Raw genomic sequence first — 18,150 nt, 5'->3', positions numbered from 1 at the left:
GGTGTGGTAGAACCAGTTATGTTTTACACACGGTGTGGCAGAACCAGTTATGTTTTACACACGGTGTGGCAGAACCAGTTATGTTTTACACACGGTGTGGCAGAATCAGTTATGTTTTACACACGGTGTGGCAGAATCAGTTATGTTTTACACACGGTGTGGCAGAACCAGTTATGTTTTACACACGGTGTGGCAGAACCAGTTATGTTTTACACACGGTGTGGCAGAACCAGTTATGTTTTACACACGGTGTGGTAGAACCAGTTATGTTTTACACACGGTGTGGCAGAACCAGTTATGTTTTACACACGGTGTGGTAGAACCAGTTATGTTTTACACACGGTGTGGCAGAACCAGTTATGTTTTACACACGGTGTGGCAGAACCAGTTATGTTTTACACACGGTGTGGCAGAACCAGTTATGTTTTACACACGGTGTGGCAGAACCAGTTATGTTTTACACACGGTGTGGTAGAACCAGTTATGTTTTACACACGGTGTGGCAGAACCAGTTCTGTTTTACACACGGTGTGGCAGAACCAGTTATGTTTTACACACGGTGTGGTAGAACCAGTTATGTTTTACACACGGTGTGGCAGAATCAGTTATGTTTTACACACGGTGTGGCAGAACCAGTTATGTTTTACACACGGTGTGGTAGAACCAGTTATGTTTTACACACGGTGTGGCAGAACCAGTTATGTTTTACACACGGTGTGGTAGAACCAGTTATGTTTTACACACGGTGTGGCAGAACCAGTTATGTTTTACACACGGTGTGGCAGAACCAGTTATGTTTTACACACGGTGTGGCAGAACCAGTTATGTTTTACACACGGTGTGGCAGAACCAGTTATGTTTTACACACGGTGTGGCAGAACCAGTTATGTTTTACACACGGTGTGGTAGAACCAGTTATGTTTTACACACGGTGTGGCAGAACCAGTTATGTTTTACACACGGTGTGGTAGAACCAGTTATGTTTTACACACGGTGTGGCAGAATCAGTTATGTTTTACACACGGTGTGGTAGAATCAGTTATGTTTTACACACGGTGTGGCAGAACCAGTTATGTTTTTACACACGGTGTGGTAGAACCAGTTATGACAGGTCAACCAGGAGAGACAGACTCCTTCGTTGCTAGGGAGTCAGTCTCACAGACAGGTCAACCAGGAGAGACAGACTCCTTCGTTGCTAGGGAGTCAGTCTCACAGACAGGTCAACCAGGAGAGACAGACTCCTTCGTTGCTAGGGAGTCAGTCTCACAGACAGGTCAACCAGGAGAGACAGACTCCTTCGTTGCTAGGGAGTCAGTCTCACAGACAGGTAAACCAGGAGAGACAAAGTCTGTGATAAGTGTCTGTCTCTCCTGGTTACCTGTCTGCGAGACTGTATGTTTTAGTGAACCTTTATTTAACAGGGCAGGTCAGTTAAGAACAAATTCTAATTTACAATGACGGACTAACCCGGACAAATTGTGCGCCGCCCTATGAGACTCCCAATCACAGCCGGATGTAATACAGCCTGGATTTGAACCAGGGACTGTAATGACGCCTCCTGCACTGAGATGCAGTGCCTTAGACCGCTGGGCTACTCTGGAGCCCTGAGGTGAGAAAACAAGGTGTCTAACATTTGGTGAGCTACCTTTTGCTTGAGTGTAGATTGAACTTTCTAAGGTCTTCGAAAGCCAAGTCAACAAACAGATCACTGACCATCTCGAATCCCACCGTACCTTCTCCGCTGTGCAATCCGGTTTCCGAGCCGGTCACGGGTGCACCTCAGCCACGCTCAAGGTAATAAACGATATCATAACCGCCATCGATAAAAGACAGTACTGTGCAGCCGTCTTCATCGACCTGGCCAAGGCTTTCGACTCTGTCAATCACCATATTCTTATCGGCAGACTCAGTAGCCTTGGTTTTTCTAATGACTGCCTTGCCTGGTACACCAACTACTTTGCAGACAGAGTTCAGTGTGTCAAATCGGAGGGCATGTTGTCCGGTCCTCTGGCAGTCTCTATGGGGGTACCACAGGGTTCAATTCTCGGGCCGACTCTTTTCTCTGTATATATCAATGATGTTGCTATTGCAGCGGGCGATTCCCTGATCCACCTCTACGCAGACGACACCATTCTGTATACTTCTGGCCCTTCCTTGGACACTGTGCTATCTAACATCCAAACGAGCTTCAATGCCATACAACACTCCTTCCGTGGCCTCAAACTGCTCTTAAACGCTAGTAAAACCAAATGCATGCTTTTCAACCGCTCGCTGCCTGCACCCGCACGCCCGACTAGCATCACCACCCTGGACGGATCCGACCTAGAATATGTGGACATCTATAAGTACCTAGGTGTCTGGCTAGACTGCAAATTCTCCTTCTAGACTCATATCAAACATCTCCAATCCAAAATCAAATCTAGAGTCGGCTTTCTATTTCGCAACAAAGCCTCCTTCACTCACGCCGCCAAACTTACCCTAGTAAAACTGACTATCCTACCGATCCTCGACTTCGGCGATGTCATCTACAAAATAGCTTCCAATACTCTACTCAGCAAACTGGATGCAGTTTATCACAGTGCCATCCGTTTTGTTACTAAAGCACCTTATACGACCCACCACTGTGACCTGTATGCCCTAGTCGGCTGGCCCTCGCTACATGTTCGTCGTCAGACCCACTGGCTCCAGGTCATCTACAAGGCTATGCTAGGTAAAGTGCCGTCTTATCTCAGTTCACTGGTCACGATGGCTACACCCACCCGTAGCACGCGCTCCAGCAGGTGTATCTCACTGATCATCCCTAAAGCCAAAACCTCATTTGGCCGCCTTTCCTTCCAGTTCTCTGCTGCCTGCGACTGGAACGAATTGCAAAAATCTCTGAAGTTGGAGACTTTTATCTCCCTCAACAACTTTAAACATCTGCTATCTGAGCAGCTAACCGATCGCTGCAGCTGTATATAGTCCATCGGTATATAGCCCACCCAATTTACCGACATCACACCCGTACTGCTTTTATTTATTTATTTTTCTGCTCTTTTGCACACCAGTATCTCTACTTGCACATGATCATCTGATGATTTATCACTCCAGTGTTAATCTGCTCAATTGTAATTATTCGATTTATTGCTTACCTCCTCATGCCTTTTGCACACATTGCATATAGATTCTCTTTTTTTTCTACCATATTGTTTACTCCATGCGTAACTCTGTGTTGTTGTCTGTTCACACTGCTATGCTTTATCTTGGCCAGGTCGCAGTTGCAAATGAGAACTTGTTCTCAACTAGCCTCCTACCTGGTTAAATAAAGGTGAAATATATATATATATTTTTTTTAAACCAATGGAATGGTCTAAAATGAGTCAACTATGCACATCCGGGGCACCCGTAACGCATCCTGATTTGCTGTAGCCATAGATATCACTTTCGATTTGACTCTAAGTTATAAAGTAAACATTATGGCCTACAGTTCAAACAGATTTGATCAGATTTGTATATGTCTATATCTTCTCATTTAAATTATATCGTGAACTGGATTGTATGCAACGATAAACGATATAGTTTGTTATTTTAGCATGTGTGAATAAAGAAAGTTTCGGAGCGCTCGACAGAATGACATCGTCGACAGAAATTAAGACGTAGAATTCTCCAGTCGGCAAATTCCGTAAGTAATGGACGTACATGATTCCTGCGGTAAAACAGTTATTTATTTTGGTTGAATACTCCTGTCCACTTTATTATAGTTATCCTATGTATATTGTTATATGTCATGTTTTTTTCTTTCTGTGAAGTACTTGTGATTGTTTCGGTGTACAGTAACTGTACAAAACGGTGCATCGTGCCCTTCTAGGCCTGTACCCAAAGCCTTATAAGAAATTCAAATATACGTTGTGATCACACCAATTATCAGGCTACTAATTTCCTCCACATTAACCATTTACACACTGTTGTTTTAATAGGTTAAGCTGCACAATTATGGCATCCAATGAGAGTGAGTATCATTCCTTATTTGATACATTGTTGGATCCCATTGGGCACAGACGTCAATTCAACGTCTATTCTACCTTGGTTCAACGTTGATTCAACCAATGTGTGCCCAGTGGGATATTGCAGTTGTTATTGCTGAGTACGCCTGTATGCCGTATATTGGGTATTATAGTATGTTATACTGTATTATAGTATGTTATACTGTATTATAGTAGAATCATAAAACACGGGACGAGATGTTGAAACTGTCCATTGTGCCAATAGATGGTATGCACTCACATGAGATTTGCCGTGATGTTGACAGAGTGGCATGGGAGGTTTATTTCTTAGACTGGGTTAAGATGTCAATTTTGGGACACATCCTCAGTAGTGTGCCTTCGAATCAGTGGGTGTTTCGGCCTTTAATCACTAAACACCCTCATCAAAGGTGGCCAGCTAAAGGGTGATCAAGCCTTAGCTTGTGTCCCATGCCCAATTAAGATTTCCCATGGGACTATGCAAGGCAGGGGCGTCCTCTTCCCTGAGCCAGCCCTATACCTTATACTGTATTATAGTATGTTATACTGTATTATAGTATGTTATACTGTATTATAGTGTGTTATACTGTATTATAGTATGTTATACTGTATTATAGTATGTTATACTGTATTATAGTGTGTTATACTGTATTATAGTATGTTATACTGTATTATAGTGTGTTATACTGTATTATAGTGTGTTATACTGTATTATAGTATGTAATACTGTATTATAGTATGTTATACTGCATTATAGTATGTTATACTGTATTATAGTATGTTATACTGTATTATAGTGTGTTGTGTTTGTGTACGCTGACTTCTCTAAATTCATTTCCATGTAAATAACAATAAAGTATATTTAAGCAATAAGACCAGAGGAGGTGTGGTGTAATATACTACAGCTAAGGGCTGTTTTTTATGCACGACACAACATGGAGTGCCTGGACACAGCCCTTAGCCGTGGTATACTAGCCATATACCACAAACACCCAAGGTGCCTTATTGCTATTATAAACTGGTTACCAACGTAATTAGAGCAGTAAAAATACATGTTTTATCATACCCGTGGTATACGGCCTGATGTACCACAGCTGTCAGCCAATCAGCATTCAGGGCTCGAACCAACCAGTTTATAATATACTTTATATTTATATATGTTGTGTTCCTGTATTTGTATGCTGACTTCTCTAAATGAATTTTCCATGGAAATGGACAGTAAAGTATTGTGTATGGTATGTCAGGAAGTGATATGGGTATACAGCACAGGTGTCAAACTCATTCCACGGGGGGCCGAGTGTCTGCGGGTTTTCGCTCCTCCCTTGTACTTGATTGATGAATTAACATCACTAATTAGTTAGGAACTCCCCACACCTGGTTGTCTAGGGCTTTATTGAAAGGAAAAACCAAAAACCTGCAGACACTAGGCCCTCCGTGGAATGAGTTTGACACCCCTGGTATACAGTATATTTAGTAGGCCTATAACTTAACATGTTTTCATAGGTTCTAAACGGAAAAGGAGGAGGAAGAGCAGCATGGAGGAGCCCCCTTATTGTGAGTTCTATACATTTTAGTTTTGTATTCATCTGTACATAAATAAATACTTGTGATGTCCAAGAGAATAGTGCATGCTGGTCTAATTGTGTACTTTTGTTGACTGTTGGTTGTGTGTGTGTGTTTGTTTGTCAGTGTCAGGCGATGCAGAGTTTAGAGTCCTTCTCTTTGGGAGAGGTGGCCGCAGTCAATTTTCTCTGGCAAACTCCATTCTGGGGACAGTTGTGTTCGCGGATGAGCTCTGCAACATTACAGAGAGTCAGAGACACAGGAGTGAGGCGTTCGAGAGAAAACTAGCTGTGATCAACACTCCAAACCTCTCTGAGTGTGAGGCATCCCAGAAAGAGCTGAGAAGAGTGTTCAAGATGTCTGTGTGTATGTCCTCTCCTGGTCCCTACGTCGTTCTCTTTGCATTCGACCTGAACAACATCTCACCAAGTGCAGTAAGCATCCTGGAACTGGTCACAAAGCATTTTGGGGACAGCATCTTGAACCACATGATGGTGGTGGTGTGCCATGAGGAGGAGAAGGAGGATTCAGCTCTAGAGGAGAAAGTCAAGACTAACAGAGACTTCAGGGAGCTCATTGAGAAGTGTGGACAAAGGTATCACCTCTTCAATGAGAGGAAGGCCCGGAGAGACGAGAAGGTTTCCAGACAGCTCCTGGAGAAGATGGACGACATGGTGAGGGAAAACGGATGCAGATTCTACTCCAATCACCAATACCAGGAAGCAGAGGAGAGAATCCAGAAAGAGGAGCGTTTCATGATGAAAGGGAGAAAGAAAGAGATGCTGACAAAGAGGAAGGAGCTGGAGAGCAGGTACACATGTGAAGGTCTTGAGAAGGAGCTGCTGCAGTTTGAGACGAGGATAAGAGTAGAGAACCGAGAGAAGGCTGAGAGGAAGATCTCCGAGGTACTGGGATTTACTCTCACAGCAGTTGACTATGCTGCTGCAGTAGGTAAAGGGGCAGCTCTCGGGGCTTTATGTGGAGCGGTCATGGGGTTTGAGGGTATGGCGGTGGGAGCCGCTGTAGGTGCCGTCGTCGGGGGTGTCATAGGAGGTGCTGCCAGTGCGGCATGGGGTTACCTCACAAACTCTGCTGCACAAATGAATAGACGTTGAGACAATGGTGCCTACATCAATGATGCATTGCAGAGTTGAACAGGTTGTGTCATGTTGATGCCGTTCCTGCACAGTTTAACACCACTGTCAGATTTGTAGAGGTCTGAGGCCAATCAGTTCACTAATGAATCTTATTTGTCAGTGAGGAAATATTCAGAGCTGTATGTTTTGTAGATAATAGACGCTGTTGATTTCTTTGGCTGCTGATCTGGTGATGGTTTCTAGTAGGTTATTTTACCCAGATTCATTGTTGAAATCCGTAATCGTGAATAGAGGGAGATCCTTTAACGATGGAATATTTAAACACATTATAAATGTACTGTTGTTTTTGGTGTCTTTGGAATTCACAATAAATCTGTGTACATTTAAATAGGTATGTAAATATACATTCTAAATCCATTTATGAAAGAACATTGTTATTTTTAATTTTATATTACTGCTGCTGTATATGTCTCTATTTTGCCTAATAAATTCCCTTTAAAAAATATATAAATCCCTGTTTTGCTACCCTGTGGTATTTTTATTGTGTTAAAGCACATGTCTGATCTGCCATTGCTGTACTGAACAGTCTGACAGACAGTTCAATCAAGAGAGACCAGTCAGTCTCCCTAGGTTCACTTGCTCTTTCAGCTTCAACACTTCCTTCTCAAACACATTCCACTTAATCTTTCCACCAGCCGTCCCTCCAGCACTCCTTCACGGCTACACGGCTAACCTCCTACACTGCTAAACGGCTACACGGCTAACCTCCTACACTGCTAAACGGCTACACGGCTAACCTCCTACACTGCTAAACGGCTACACTGCTAAACGGCTACACAGCTAACCTCCTACACTGCTAAACGGCTACACGGCTAACCTCCTACACTGCTAAACGGCTACACAGCTAACCTCCTACACTGCTAAACGGCTACACTGCTAAACGGCTACACAGCTAACCTCCTACACTGCTAAACGGCTACACGGCTAACCTCCTACACTGCTAATCGGCTACACGGCTAACCTCCTACACTGCTACACAGCTAACCTCCTACACTTCTAAACGGCTACACGGCTAACCTCCTACACTGCTAAACGGCTACACGGCTAACCTCCTACACTGCTAAACGGCTACACGGCTAACCTCCTACACTGCTAAACGGCTACACGGCTAACCTCCTACACTGCTAAACGGCTACACGGCTAACCTTATACACTGCTAAACGGCTACACGGCTAACCTCCTACACTGCTAAACGGCTACACGGCTAACCTCCTACACTGCTAAACGGCTACACGGCTAACCTCCTACACTGCTAAACGGCTACACGGCTAACCTCCTACACTGCTAAACGGCTACACAGCTAACTTCCTAAACGGCTACACGGCTAACCTCCTACAATGCTAAACGGCTACACAGCTAACTTCCTAAACGGCTACACGCTAACTTCCTAAACGGCTACACGGCTAACCTCCTACACTGCTAAACGGCTACACAGCTAACCTCCTACACTGCTAAACAGCTACACAGCTAACCTCCTACACTGCTGCACAAATCCACTCTAGCAGGGCTCTGGTGTCCAGCCTTCCACGATGACTACTGGATCTCTGGCTGCAGAACCCACTGATACTGTACAGTATCTCTCTCTCTGTCTCCTCTGTCTCTGTGTGTGGCAGTTGAGGCTGGGGAAGAGGGTAGCCACCACATAGTCTCATCCACAGGCTCAACTAATACAGTACAGAGAGACAGCGTAGGCTAGTGGACGAGACTAGCTATTACAGGGCTAGCTCTGGTCCAGAGTGTTAGTGAACCTTCAGGATGGCTCAGCGTTAGCAAGCCACACTAACACACCCTGGACCAGAGCTACTGCAGGGCCAGGTGCTGCTGTTTGTCAGCTCTAACACCCTGGACCAGAGCTACTGCAGGGCCAGGTGCTGCTGTTTGACAGCTCTAACACCCTGGACCAGAGCTACTGCAGGGCCTGGTGCTGCTGTTTGACAGCTCTAACACCCTGGACCAGAGCTACTGCAGAGCCTGGTGCTGCTGTTTGACAGCTCCAACACCCTGGACCAGAGCTACTGCAGGGCCTGGTGTTGCTGTTTGACAGCTCTAACACCCTGGACCAGAGCTACTGCAGAGCCTGGTGCTGCTGTTTGACAGGTCTAACACCCTGGACCAGAGCTACTGCAGAGCCTGGTGCTGCTGTTTGACAGCTCTAACAGGGTGGGTGGGGCCTTACCTAAGACTGCCCCTTCTCCCCAAGTGTGCACTTGTTTACTTTACTTTACTTATTTGAAATGAATATAGGAAATATGGAAACTTCCTCTAGCCTATTGTCCATGGCTCCACCAATCAAATGCTTTTACGTTTGTGGGGAGTAGTGAAGTGCACCCTTCAGGAAGAAGGAGAGATCATTAGGACGTGACCAATGTCTAAGGTTACAGCCTCCTCCCAAAGCAAACACCTGATTGACTGACAACAGTTGAACACACCTGGATTAAACCCCACCCACAGCACCTTTCTAGGAACTCACACCTGTCACCTGGCCTCTGAATACAGGAAGAGAGACAGACTGACTAGCGACCGAAGCTCTGAACACCTGGCCTCTGAATACAGGAAGAGAGACAGACTGACTAGCGACCGAAGCTCTGAGCACCTGGCCAGGAACAAGTGGGACAGGTAGGTTTAACTTGTTCACATCATACTGAACATAGGTTGTAAATAATGAACACAGCTTGGGAACAATAAAGCTTATTCTAATCTATCCTCCTTGTCAGGATGTTGGCTCTCTGTTCAGAACAGTATGTTAAACATCCATTTTCTTTTATAACATGTTTACGACTGAACAGGTCAGGATGTCACTCTTCTCAGTTCAGGAAGTCACAACTTTATATGTACTACACTGTTTGTTTGTAACTGGTAAAAGAGAGAAAATACAATACCGCTTTGAGGTAAAACAAACAGTTGTGATTCTAGTGAGAATAATAGCTTGAAGAGCTCATGCAGGTGTTGAGTGTTGTGTTGGTTCCTTGATTATGTAACAGAATATGTGGTGTTACCTGTTCTACTGCATACCAAGGAATGTTACGCTCTCTGTCTCTCAAACACACAGACAGACACAGACAGACAGAGCCAGACAGACTCTGACAGAATCTCCACATCCTGTCTTTCGTCCAATCAGATTGGATTAGCTGGAATGTGACTTTGCTCGCTGCGGTGATGTCAAGGACATGAGGTCATAGCTTTTATGTTGGGAGTCTGTTGGCTGCACCAAGTCTCAATGACTTCCTCTCCAATACTGCAAATGGCACCCTATTTCCTGTATAGTGCACTACTTTTGACCCAGGGCCCCATAGGGAATAGGGTGCCATTTAGGAAGGAGCCTATATGTTAGTTCAAATATTTGTTATTGAACACACACAAGAATGGTGTATAGGTATAAAAGACAAGTATACAATTCTTATCTAAACATAAAAGAGCAGACAGGAACAACAAGACCCAGAGTTCTGGGTACAAAACAAATATTACAAAACAAGACATACAGAACAAGGACAGGCAGAAAGAAAGAGGGTAGATGTCACCCCCCTTTTTACCCCCCCTTTATCCCTCCCCCGCTTCTTCCCCCCCTTTATCCCTTCCCCTTATTCCCCTCCCGACTGCTCGGGTGGCGGTGCCAGCACATGCTGCCCAAAGGTAGATTAAAATATTACAATTGAGAGTGCGTTAAAAAGTACAAATTCACAGCGCCGACTGGTCCAAGTAAGAGAGGAAAGGCTGCCAGATTTGATCAAATGTTGATAATTTATTGTTCAGTATATATCTAATTCTTTCTAACTGTAAAGTGTTTGCCAATTCGCTGAGCCATAATTTGGTAGAGGGCGCTTCCCTCCATTTCCAAAACAACAAGATACTTTTTTTTGCCGAAATGAGACTGTAAGAGATGAGTTGTTTTTGGGGGTTGGTTAATCCGTTTAGGGAATCAGACACTCCCAGGATTATCAGAAGGGGGCCTGGGTCTATTGAAGTCTCCAGAACTTCAGAGAGGATCCTAGATGCACACTATATTTAAGACAAAACACTGTATGTTCCCTCTAGTCAGTGTTAACATCTTAACTTCAGTAGCCCTCCGCTGTCCTTGAGTTTCATAACCGATGAGTTTTATAAACCTCTGTCCTTCTTCAGCTTGTTATTTATCAGAAAATGGGAAAGAGGTTATTGAATGAATCAGTCTTTGTTATTTCACCTTGGAAAGTATGATTGTATTATATTCCTTGCTGAGTGTCATGTTCCTGACCTATTGTTCCTTTTTCTTTTATTTATTTAGTTGGTCAGGGCATGAGTTGGGGTGGGTTGTCTTTGTGTGTTTTTTGTATTGTCTAGGGCACAGGTGTCAAACTCATTCCACGGGGGGCCGAGTGTCTGCGGGTTTTCGCTCCTCCCTTGTACTTGATTGATGAAGTAACGTCACTAATTAGTTAGGAACTCCCCACACCTGGTTGTCTAGGGCTTTATTGAAAGGAAAAAACAAAAACCTGCAGACACTAGGCCCTCCGTGGAATGAGTTTGACACCCCTGGTCTAGGGTGTTGTATGGTTTAGGGGGTTAAGTAGAGTAGATGGGTTAGTGTTCAGTGTAGGTGTCTAGGAAAGTCTATGGTTGCCTGAATTGGTTCTCAATTAGAGACAGCTGGTTATTGTTGTCTCTGATTGGGAGCCATATTTAAGGCAGCCATAGGCTTTAGCTGTTGTGGGTAATTGTCTATGTGTAGTGTTTGTGTCAGCACTATTTGTCTGTATAGCTTCACGGTCGTCAGTTTGTTATTTTGGTTGGTTTGTGTATAGTTGTTAGTTTCTTGTTTTTTCTCTCTTCTAAAAATAAAAGAAGATGTATTTTGCAAACGCTGCGCCTTGGTCCACTTTCTCACAAGAAGATGATCGTGACACTGAGCGAAAACAGTCACGTACAGAGCCTTCGGAAAGTATTTTTTGTTACAGCCTTATTCTCAAATGAATTCAATAAATATAAATCCTCAGCAATCTACACACAATACCCCATAATGACAAAGCAAAAACTGTTTTTTTTATTTTTGGGGGGCAAATTTATAAGAATCTATGAACAGAAATAACTCATTTACTCAGACTCTTTGCTATGAGACTCAAAATTGAGCACAGATGCATCCTGTTTCCATTGATCATCCTTGAGATGTTCCTACAACTTGATTGGAGTCCATCTGTGGTAAATTCAATTGATTGGACATGATTTGGAAAGGCACACACCTGTCTATATAAGGTCCCACAGTTGACAGTACATGTCAGAGCAAAAACCAAGCCATGAGGTTGAAGGAATTGTCCGTAGAGCCCCGAGACAGGATTGTGTTGAGGCACAGATCTGGAGAAGGGTACCAAAACATTTCTGCAGGTCACCAAGAACACAGTGGCCTCCATCATTCTTAAATGGAAGCAGTTTGGAACCACCAAGACTTTTCCTAGAGCTGGCCGCCCGGCCAAACTGAGCAATCGGGGGAGAAGGGCCTTGGTCAGGGAGGTGACCAAGAACCCGATGGTCACTCTGACGGAGCTCTAGAGTTCCTCTGTGGAGATGGGAGAACCTTCCAGAAGGACAACAATCTCTGCAGCACTCCACAAATCAGGAAACCACTCCTCAGTGAAAGACACATGACAGCCCGCTTGGACTCTCAGACCATGAGAAACAAGATTCTCTGGTCTGATGAAACCAAGATTGATCTCTTTGGTCTGAATGCCAAACGTCACGTCTGGAGGAAACCTGCCACCATCCCTACGGTGAAGCATGGTGGTGGCAGAATCATGCTGTGGGGATGTTTTTCATCGGCAGGGACTGGGAGGCTAGTCAGCATCGAGGCAAATATGAACATAAAGTACAGAGAGAAATTATGAAAACCTGCTCTCAGGTCCTCAGACTGGGACGAAGGTTCACCTTCCAACAGGACAATGACCCTAAGCACAGAGCCAAGACAACGCATGAGTGGCTTTGGGACAAGTCTCTGAATATCTTTGAGTGACCCAGCCAGAGCCCGGACTTGAACCCGATCGAACATCTCTGTAGAGATCTGAAAATAGCTGTGCAGCAACACTCCCCATCCGACCTGACAGAGCTTGAGAGGATCTGCTGAGAAGAATGGGAGAAACTCCCCAAATACAAGTGTGCCAAGCTTGTAACGTCATACCCAAGAAGACTCGAGGCTGTAATCGCTGTGGTCTGAATACCAATATTTCTGTTTTTTGTTTTAAATACATTTGCAAAAATGTCTAAACCTGTTTTTGCTTTGCTTTTCATTATGGGGTATTGTGTCTGTAGATTGAGGGAGGGGGGGGACGGGACAATTTAATCCATTTTAGAATAAGGATGTAATCAAACAAAACGTGGGAAAAGTCAAGGGGTCTGAATACTTTCCGAAGGCATTGTAACCCAACTTTCACTGACTAGTTGATTGAGTTTAACGAGTGAATACTGTGGCTTTTACTGCATGCTCTTCTTCCATTGGAAAAAATGAATGGGGGAAACCTTCAATAACTTGTTAAAAAAAAACTGTACCAGTGAACTCTGTCTGGCCTATCAAATGGAAGTATTACGTGACAAGAAAATGTCAAGAGACTTGACATTTCATCTATATATTGATATATGATGGGGTGCGACTTTTGGGTTTTTAGAAGTGAGGGGACGACAATGATAAAACTGGGGGGGGGGACATGATATATATTTTCAAACAGGCTACGCGACTGCTCGGAGACGTCCGCATGGTCCTAAAGCATACCGTCGCCTCGTTTTTGTATCACATTGCAATGGTAATGGGGGGAGATAAAAATGCAGTTTCAGAATGTGGAGTGGGGGGGGACTTGCCCCCAGTGAAAGTTGCTTCCCTGTTAATGAGAGACGGTACACTACAAGTATCTGATACTACAAAGTGTTTCATGCTCAATCTCGTAACATATTGAACTTGGACCTTTTTAGAAAATGGGGAATTGAAAGAGGGTGGAGAGATGGATTAGAGGGAAAAGAAGGGTACGGAAAGGATGAATTGATTGATTTCTATGGTGTTCTTCCAGGGCATGGCATCTACCATCAGCCTCGTCTCCGAGAGACACTTCCTGTGCCCGCTGTGTCAGGACATCTTCAGCAGTCCCGTGACTACTCCGTGTGGCCACAGTTTCTGTCAGGCCTGCCTGTGTGGGTACGTCCTCTTTATCTTACCATTATAAAACATGGAGGTCGGGGGTGTCTATCGTTTGTGGAACTTTATTGAAAGCATTGCAGAGGATCCGTACATTGTTGTTCACGAGCTCTGAAGCTCAAATAGTGCATGAGTAAAACATGGACTGGAGTACTGAGCGTATCATCAGCATAATAAAAACATGGACTGGAGTACTGAGCGTATCATCAGCATAATAAAAACATGGACTGGAGTACTGAGCGTATCATCAGCATAATAAAAACATGGACTGGGCTCATTACAGGTACTGGACCCGGCACCGTTCAGACTACTGTCCCCTCTGCAAGAGGTTGTTCCATTCCAGGCCAGACCTTAGTGTCAACCGCATCCTGGTTGACGTCTGTGACAACTACAGGAAGACACGGCCTGAGAGCCTTGAGGAGAGCCACGACACGGTACTCTAGTGACCTTAGTGCAACGTATTGTGACATTAAGAGGTTCAAGACGCTACGGTGTACCTGTAATAGATACCTTGGTGTCATGATACCTTGGTGTAATCCTCTTGGTGGCATGATACCTTGGTGTAATCCTCTTGGTGGCATGATACCTTGGTGTAATCCTCTTGATGTTATGATACCTTGGTGTCATGATACCTTGGTGTAATCCTCTTGATGTCATGATACCTTGGTGTAATCCTCTTGATGTCATGATACCTTGGTGTACTCCTCTTGATGTCATGATACCTTGGTGTAATCCTCTTGATGTTATGATACCTTGGTGTAATCCTCTTGATGTCATGATACCTTGGTGTAACCTCTTGATGTCATGATACCGTGGTGTAATCCTCTTGATGTTATGATACCGTGGTGTAATCCTCTTGGTGTTATGATACCTTGGTGTAACCTCTTGATATTATGATACCTTGGTGTATTCCTCTTGATGTCATGATACCTTGGTGTAATCCTCTTGGTGTCATGATACCTTGGTGTAATCCTCTTGGTGTCATGATACCTTGGTGTATTCCTCTTGATGTCATGATACCTTGGTGTATTCCTCTTGATGTCATGATACCTTGGTGCAATCCTCTTGATGTTATGATACCTTGGTGTAATCCTCTTCTGCAGCCACAGGTTGTAGACATTGACCAGATGATCCAGGAGAGACTGAAGAAAGTTGACAGACTCAGACACTCCCTGCAGCTCCTCAAAGTGAGTCCTGATCCCAAATGGGCCCCTAGCCCCTACACCAGGGCTCTCCAAGCCTCTTCCTGGACAGCTACCCTCCTGTAGGTTTTAACTCCAACTCCAGTTATAACTAACCTGGTTCAGTTTATCAACCAGCTAATTATTAGAATCAGGTGCACTAGATTAGGGTTGTAGTGAAAACCTAGGATGGTAGCTCTCCAGGTACAGGGTTAGAGAGGTCCTACAGGATGGTATCTCTCCAGGTACAGGGTTAGAGAGGTCCTACAGGATGGTATCTCTCCAGGTACAGGGTTAGAGAGGTCCTACAGGATGGTAGCTCTCCAGGTCCAGGGTTAGAGAGGTCCTACAGGATGGTAGCTTTACTGGTACAGGGTTAGAGAGGTCCTACAGGATGGTAGCTCTCCAGGTCCAGGGTTAGAGAGGTCCTACAGGATGGTAGCTTTACTGGTACAGGGTTAGAGAGGTCCTACACCCTACCCCCTTATGTAGATCTAGATGAGTTAGACAAATCCACCACCCTTACCACATACATGTTTTGTCCAATCACACATTATCATCTTAAAGTGATGTGAGATACAGACATGTATTTCATCCAATCAGAACTGATGTCTGAGCTATTGACAGTATCTTGTCCAATCAGAACTGATGTCTGAGATATTGATATTGTCTTTTGTCCAATCAGAACTCGTGTGTGAGGGAGGTGCGTGAGAGCCAGAAGGTGTTCTCTGCCCTCGTCAGTTCCATGGAGAAGAGCCACAAGGCCGTGGTGACAGCCATTGAGGAGAGACAGGGGAAGGAGGAGGTCTGTAATGTACAGTAATACTCTGATTTATTCATGAACTTATAAACTTAGATTAAAAATAATAACGGATTGGATTTATTTAGCTCCATTCTCGTAAATGAGGTACACAAAGCGCTTTATGTATGTAAGGGGAAAACTCACCTCATCCACCACCTATTGACAGAATACAATGTGATTATCAATATACCAAATGTAACAATGTTTGTGTTTCTTTAGAGGATTGTTGAGAAGCTGGTGAAGGAGCTGGAACAGGAGATTCAACAGCTGAGGAGTGGAGACTCTGACCTGGGGCCTTGTCAATCTCAGCAGAGCCGTGATGAGCTCTGTGGTGGAGGTGGTCAGAAGAGTGTTGCAGTGGTAAGCATGGAGTAGGGGGAAGTCACCCCGAGACGCTAGTCTTGGGTCAGATTAGCATTTTCTCCACTAATGGTTAAGGTTTAGATTGAGGGAAAGGAAGCTGATCCTAGATCTGTACCTAGGGGAAACTTCACCCCAGAGCGGTAATCATGTACTTAAGCAATAAGGCCCGAGGGGGTGTGGCATATAGTCAATATACCAGAGCCAAGGGCTGTTCTTATGTACGACGCAAAGCAGAGTACGGCCTGGATACAGACCTTAAAACTGGTTACCAACGTCACTAGAACAGGAAAAATAAATGTTTTTTCATACCCGTGGTACACCACGGTATTCAGCCAATCAGCATTCAGGGCTCGAACCACCCAGTTTATAATGTCTGATATACCTCGGATTTCAGCCAATCAGAATTCAGGACCAAAACTACCTGGTTTATAATGTAGATTAGACCACAGTAGGTCGACACGTAGACCTCTGCTTCATCATGTCTTCATTTCCAAAAACAGTTTGTAAAACAGAGTTTCTTAATTATCATGACCACAGAAGAAAAGGCTTGAACCCTTAAATTAGTCCCCCAACCACTTATATTTCATCTTAAAATATAACAGTGTTTGTTTGTCCTCCATGAACGTTGCAGAGCACCACTTCCACCACGGGCTACTCTGAGAGGAGGGACTGGTCCAAGGTTTCCATTGAGACAGACCCCTGTATGGGCGTGACCAGGAGAGCAGTATCAGACCTGATGGACATGGTTAAAGGAGAGCTCTGTAGACTCTCTAAAGCTGGTTAGTAGTACACTACAGATACTATCTTTCATACTGGATCTATCTCTTACAGTTCTACATCCACCCTCAACACTTTAGTAGCCTACATGTTTAGTGTTGATTAGACATCTGTCAGCATCTGATAAATGGTTACAGTATTATTCTACTGCATATCTTTAGGGTGAGTGAAATGTCAGATCTGTTTGTCTGGGAAGGATTCTTATGGAACTGTTATCTTTAGGGTGAGTGAAATGTCAGATCTGTTTGTCTGGGAAGGATTCTTATGGAACTGTTATCTTTTGCAGAGCTGAAGAAAATACAGAAATACACAGGTATGTCTCCCCCTGCCCAAAGAATTAAATACGCCATAATATCAATTTTTTGTTGTTCTTAAAGGACCAGTGCAGTCAAAATTCAGTTTTTCTGTGTTTTATATCATATTGTACAACAGCTGATGAAACTAACACTGTGAAAGTGTGGGGAAGTGTTATTTCCTGATAGTTAATGGTTGATAATACAATCTTTATCAGCAGGTTTGCGTGGGCGGAAGTTGTGTGGTAAATTGGTGAATAGACTAATAACAAAGAGAGTTCCAAACCTCTCTGCCAATAACAGCTAGTCTTCAGTTTTCCCCTCCCCCTCAGACCACTCCCAGACAGTCCTAGCAAAATCTTGCTTGAGAAATACTTTTCACATTTTCGCCCATTTTAATGGAAATCTATTAGAGTAACGTACTTAACTATTACTCAGAAAATAATTTGATATTGATATAAGAATGGCGGCATTGGGCCTTCAAAGTACTTGTTTTACCAAGGTGAGTTTTCTGTTGCCATGGCACTTATATGTTTCTCTCTCCTTCCTCTACCCTAGTAGACATCTCCCTGAGTCCCAAGACGGCCCACGCCTTCCTCTCGGTCTCAGACGACCGGAAACAGGTGCGACACACAGACAAACACCAGGAGGTCCCAGACAACCCCAAGAGGTTTGACCGCGTGTCCAACGTCCTGGGAAGAGAATCCTTCAGCAGCGGCAGGTACTGTAATGTCCCTCTTTATACTTTTGCCTATATAATAGCCTATATAATAGCATTCTATATCTATATATCTATATTATCATAAAGATCTATGATCATATATCTATGGTTCTAAGGACGGATGTCAGGCCGTCTGATATAGTTT

General features: G+C 44.1%; 2 protein-coding genes across 2 annotated transcripts; both read left to right on the top strand.

Moving 5' to 3' along the window:
• The first annotated feature begins 3,360 nt into the window (after positions 1-3,360).
• LOC129842641 (GTPase IMAP family member 9-like) lies at positions 3,361-7,165 on the top strand. Its single transcript, XM_055911264.1, has 4 exons — positions 3,361-3,661; positions 3,957-3,988; positions 5,505-5,555; positions 5,691-7,165. Exons 2-4 carry the CDS (start codon positions 3,973-3,975, stop codon positions 6,677-6,679), a joined length of 1,056 nt encoding a protein of 351 aa, XP_055767239.1. The 5' UTR covers positions 3,361-3,661; positions 3,957-3,972; the 3' UTR covers positions 6,680-7,165.
• Positions 7,166-8,362: 1,197 nt separating this feature from the next.
• On the top strand, positions 8,363-18,114 carry LOC129842646 (probable E3 ubiquitin-protein ligase TRIML1). The gene is made up of 9 exons (XM_055911270.1): positions 8,363-9,337; positions 13,744-13,868; positions 14,152-14,302; positions 14,972-15,055; positions 15,735-15,854; positions 16,071-16,211; positions 16,846-16,993; positions 17,278-17,304; positions 17,843-18,114. Exons 2-9 carry the CDS (start codon positions 13,747-13,749, stop codon positions 18,088-18,090), a joined length of 1,041 nt encoding a protein of 346 aa, XP_055767245.1. The 5' UTR covers positions 8,363-9,337; positions 13,744-13,746; the 3' UTR covers positions 18,091-18,114.
• The last annotated feature ends 36 nt before the right edge of the window (positions 18,115-18,150 follow it).

This window comes from Salvelinus fontinalis, unplaced genomic scaffold (assembly GCF_029448725.1).
Source record: "Salvelinus fontinalis isolate EN_2023a unplaced genomic scaffold, ASM2944872v1 scaffold_0057, whole genome shotgun sequence".
NCBI lineage: Eukaryota > Metazoa > Chordata > Actinopteri > Salmoniformes > Salmonidae > Salvelinus > Salvelinus fontinalis.
Note: the sequence above shows the minus strand (reverse complement) of the source record. Positions and strands in the feature narration are given on the sequence as shown.

Coding starts and splice junctions, on each gene's coding strand:
- LOC129842641 (XM_055911264.1), top strand. Junction 5,556..5,690: donor CATGGAGGAGCCCCCTTATT/GTGAGTTCTATA, acceptor TTTGTTTGTCAG/TGTCAGGCGATGCAGAGTTT.
- LOC129842646 (XM_055911270.1), top strand. CDS start 13,747: ATGGCATCTACCATCAGCCTCGTCTCCGAGAGACACTTCCTGTGCCCG. Junction 14,303..14,971: donor TTGAGGAGAGCCACGACACG/GTACTCTAGTGA, acceptor CCTCTTCTGCAG/CCACAGGTTGTAGACATTGA. Junction 17,305..17,842: donor GAAAATACAGAAATACACAG/GTATGTCTCCCC, acceptor CCTCTACCCTAG/TAGACATCTCCCTGAGTCCC.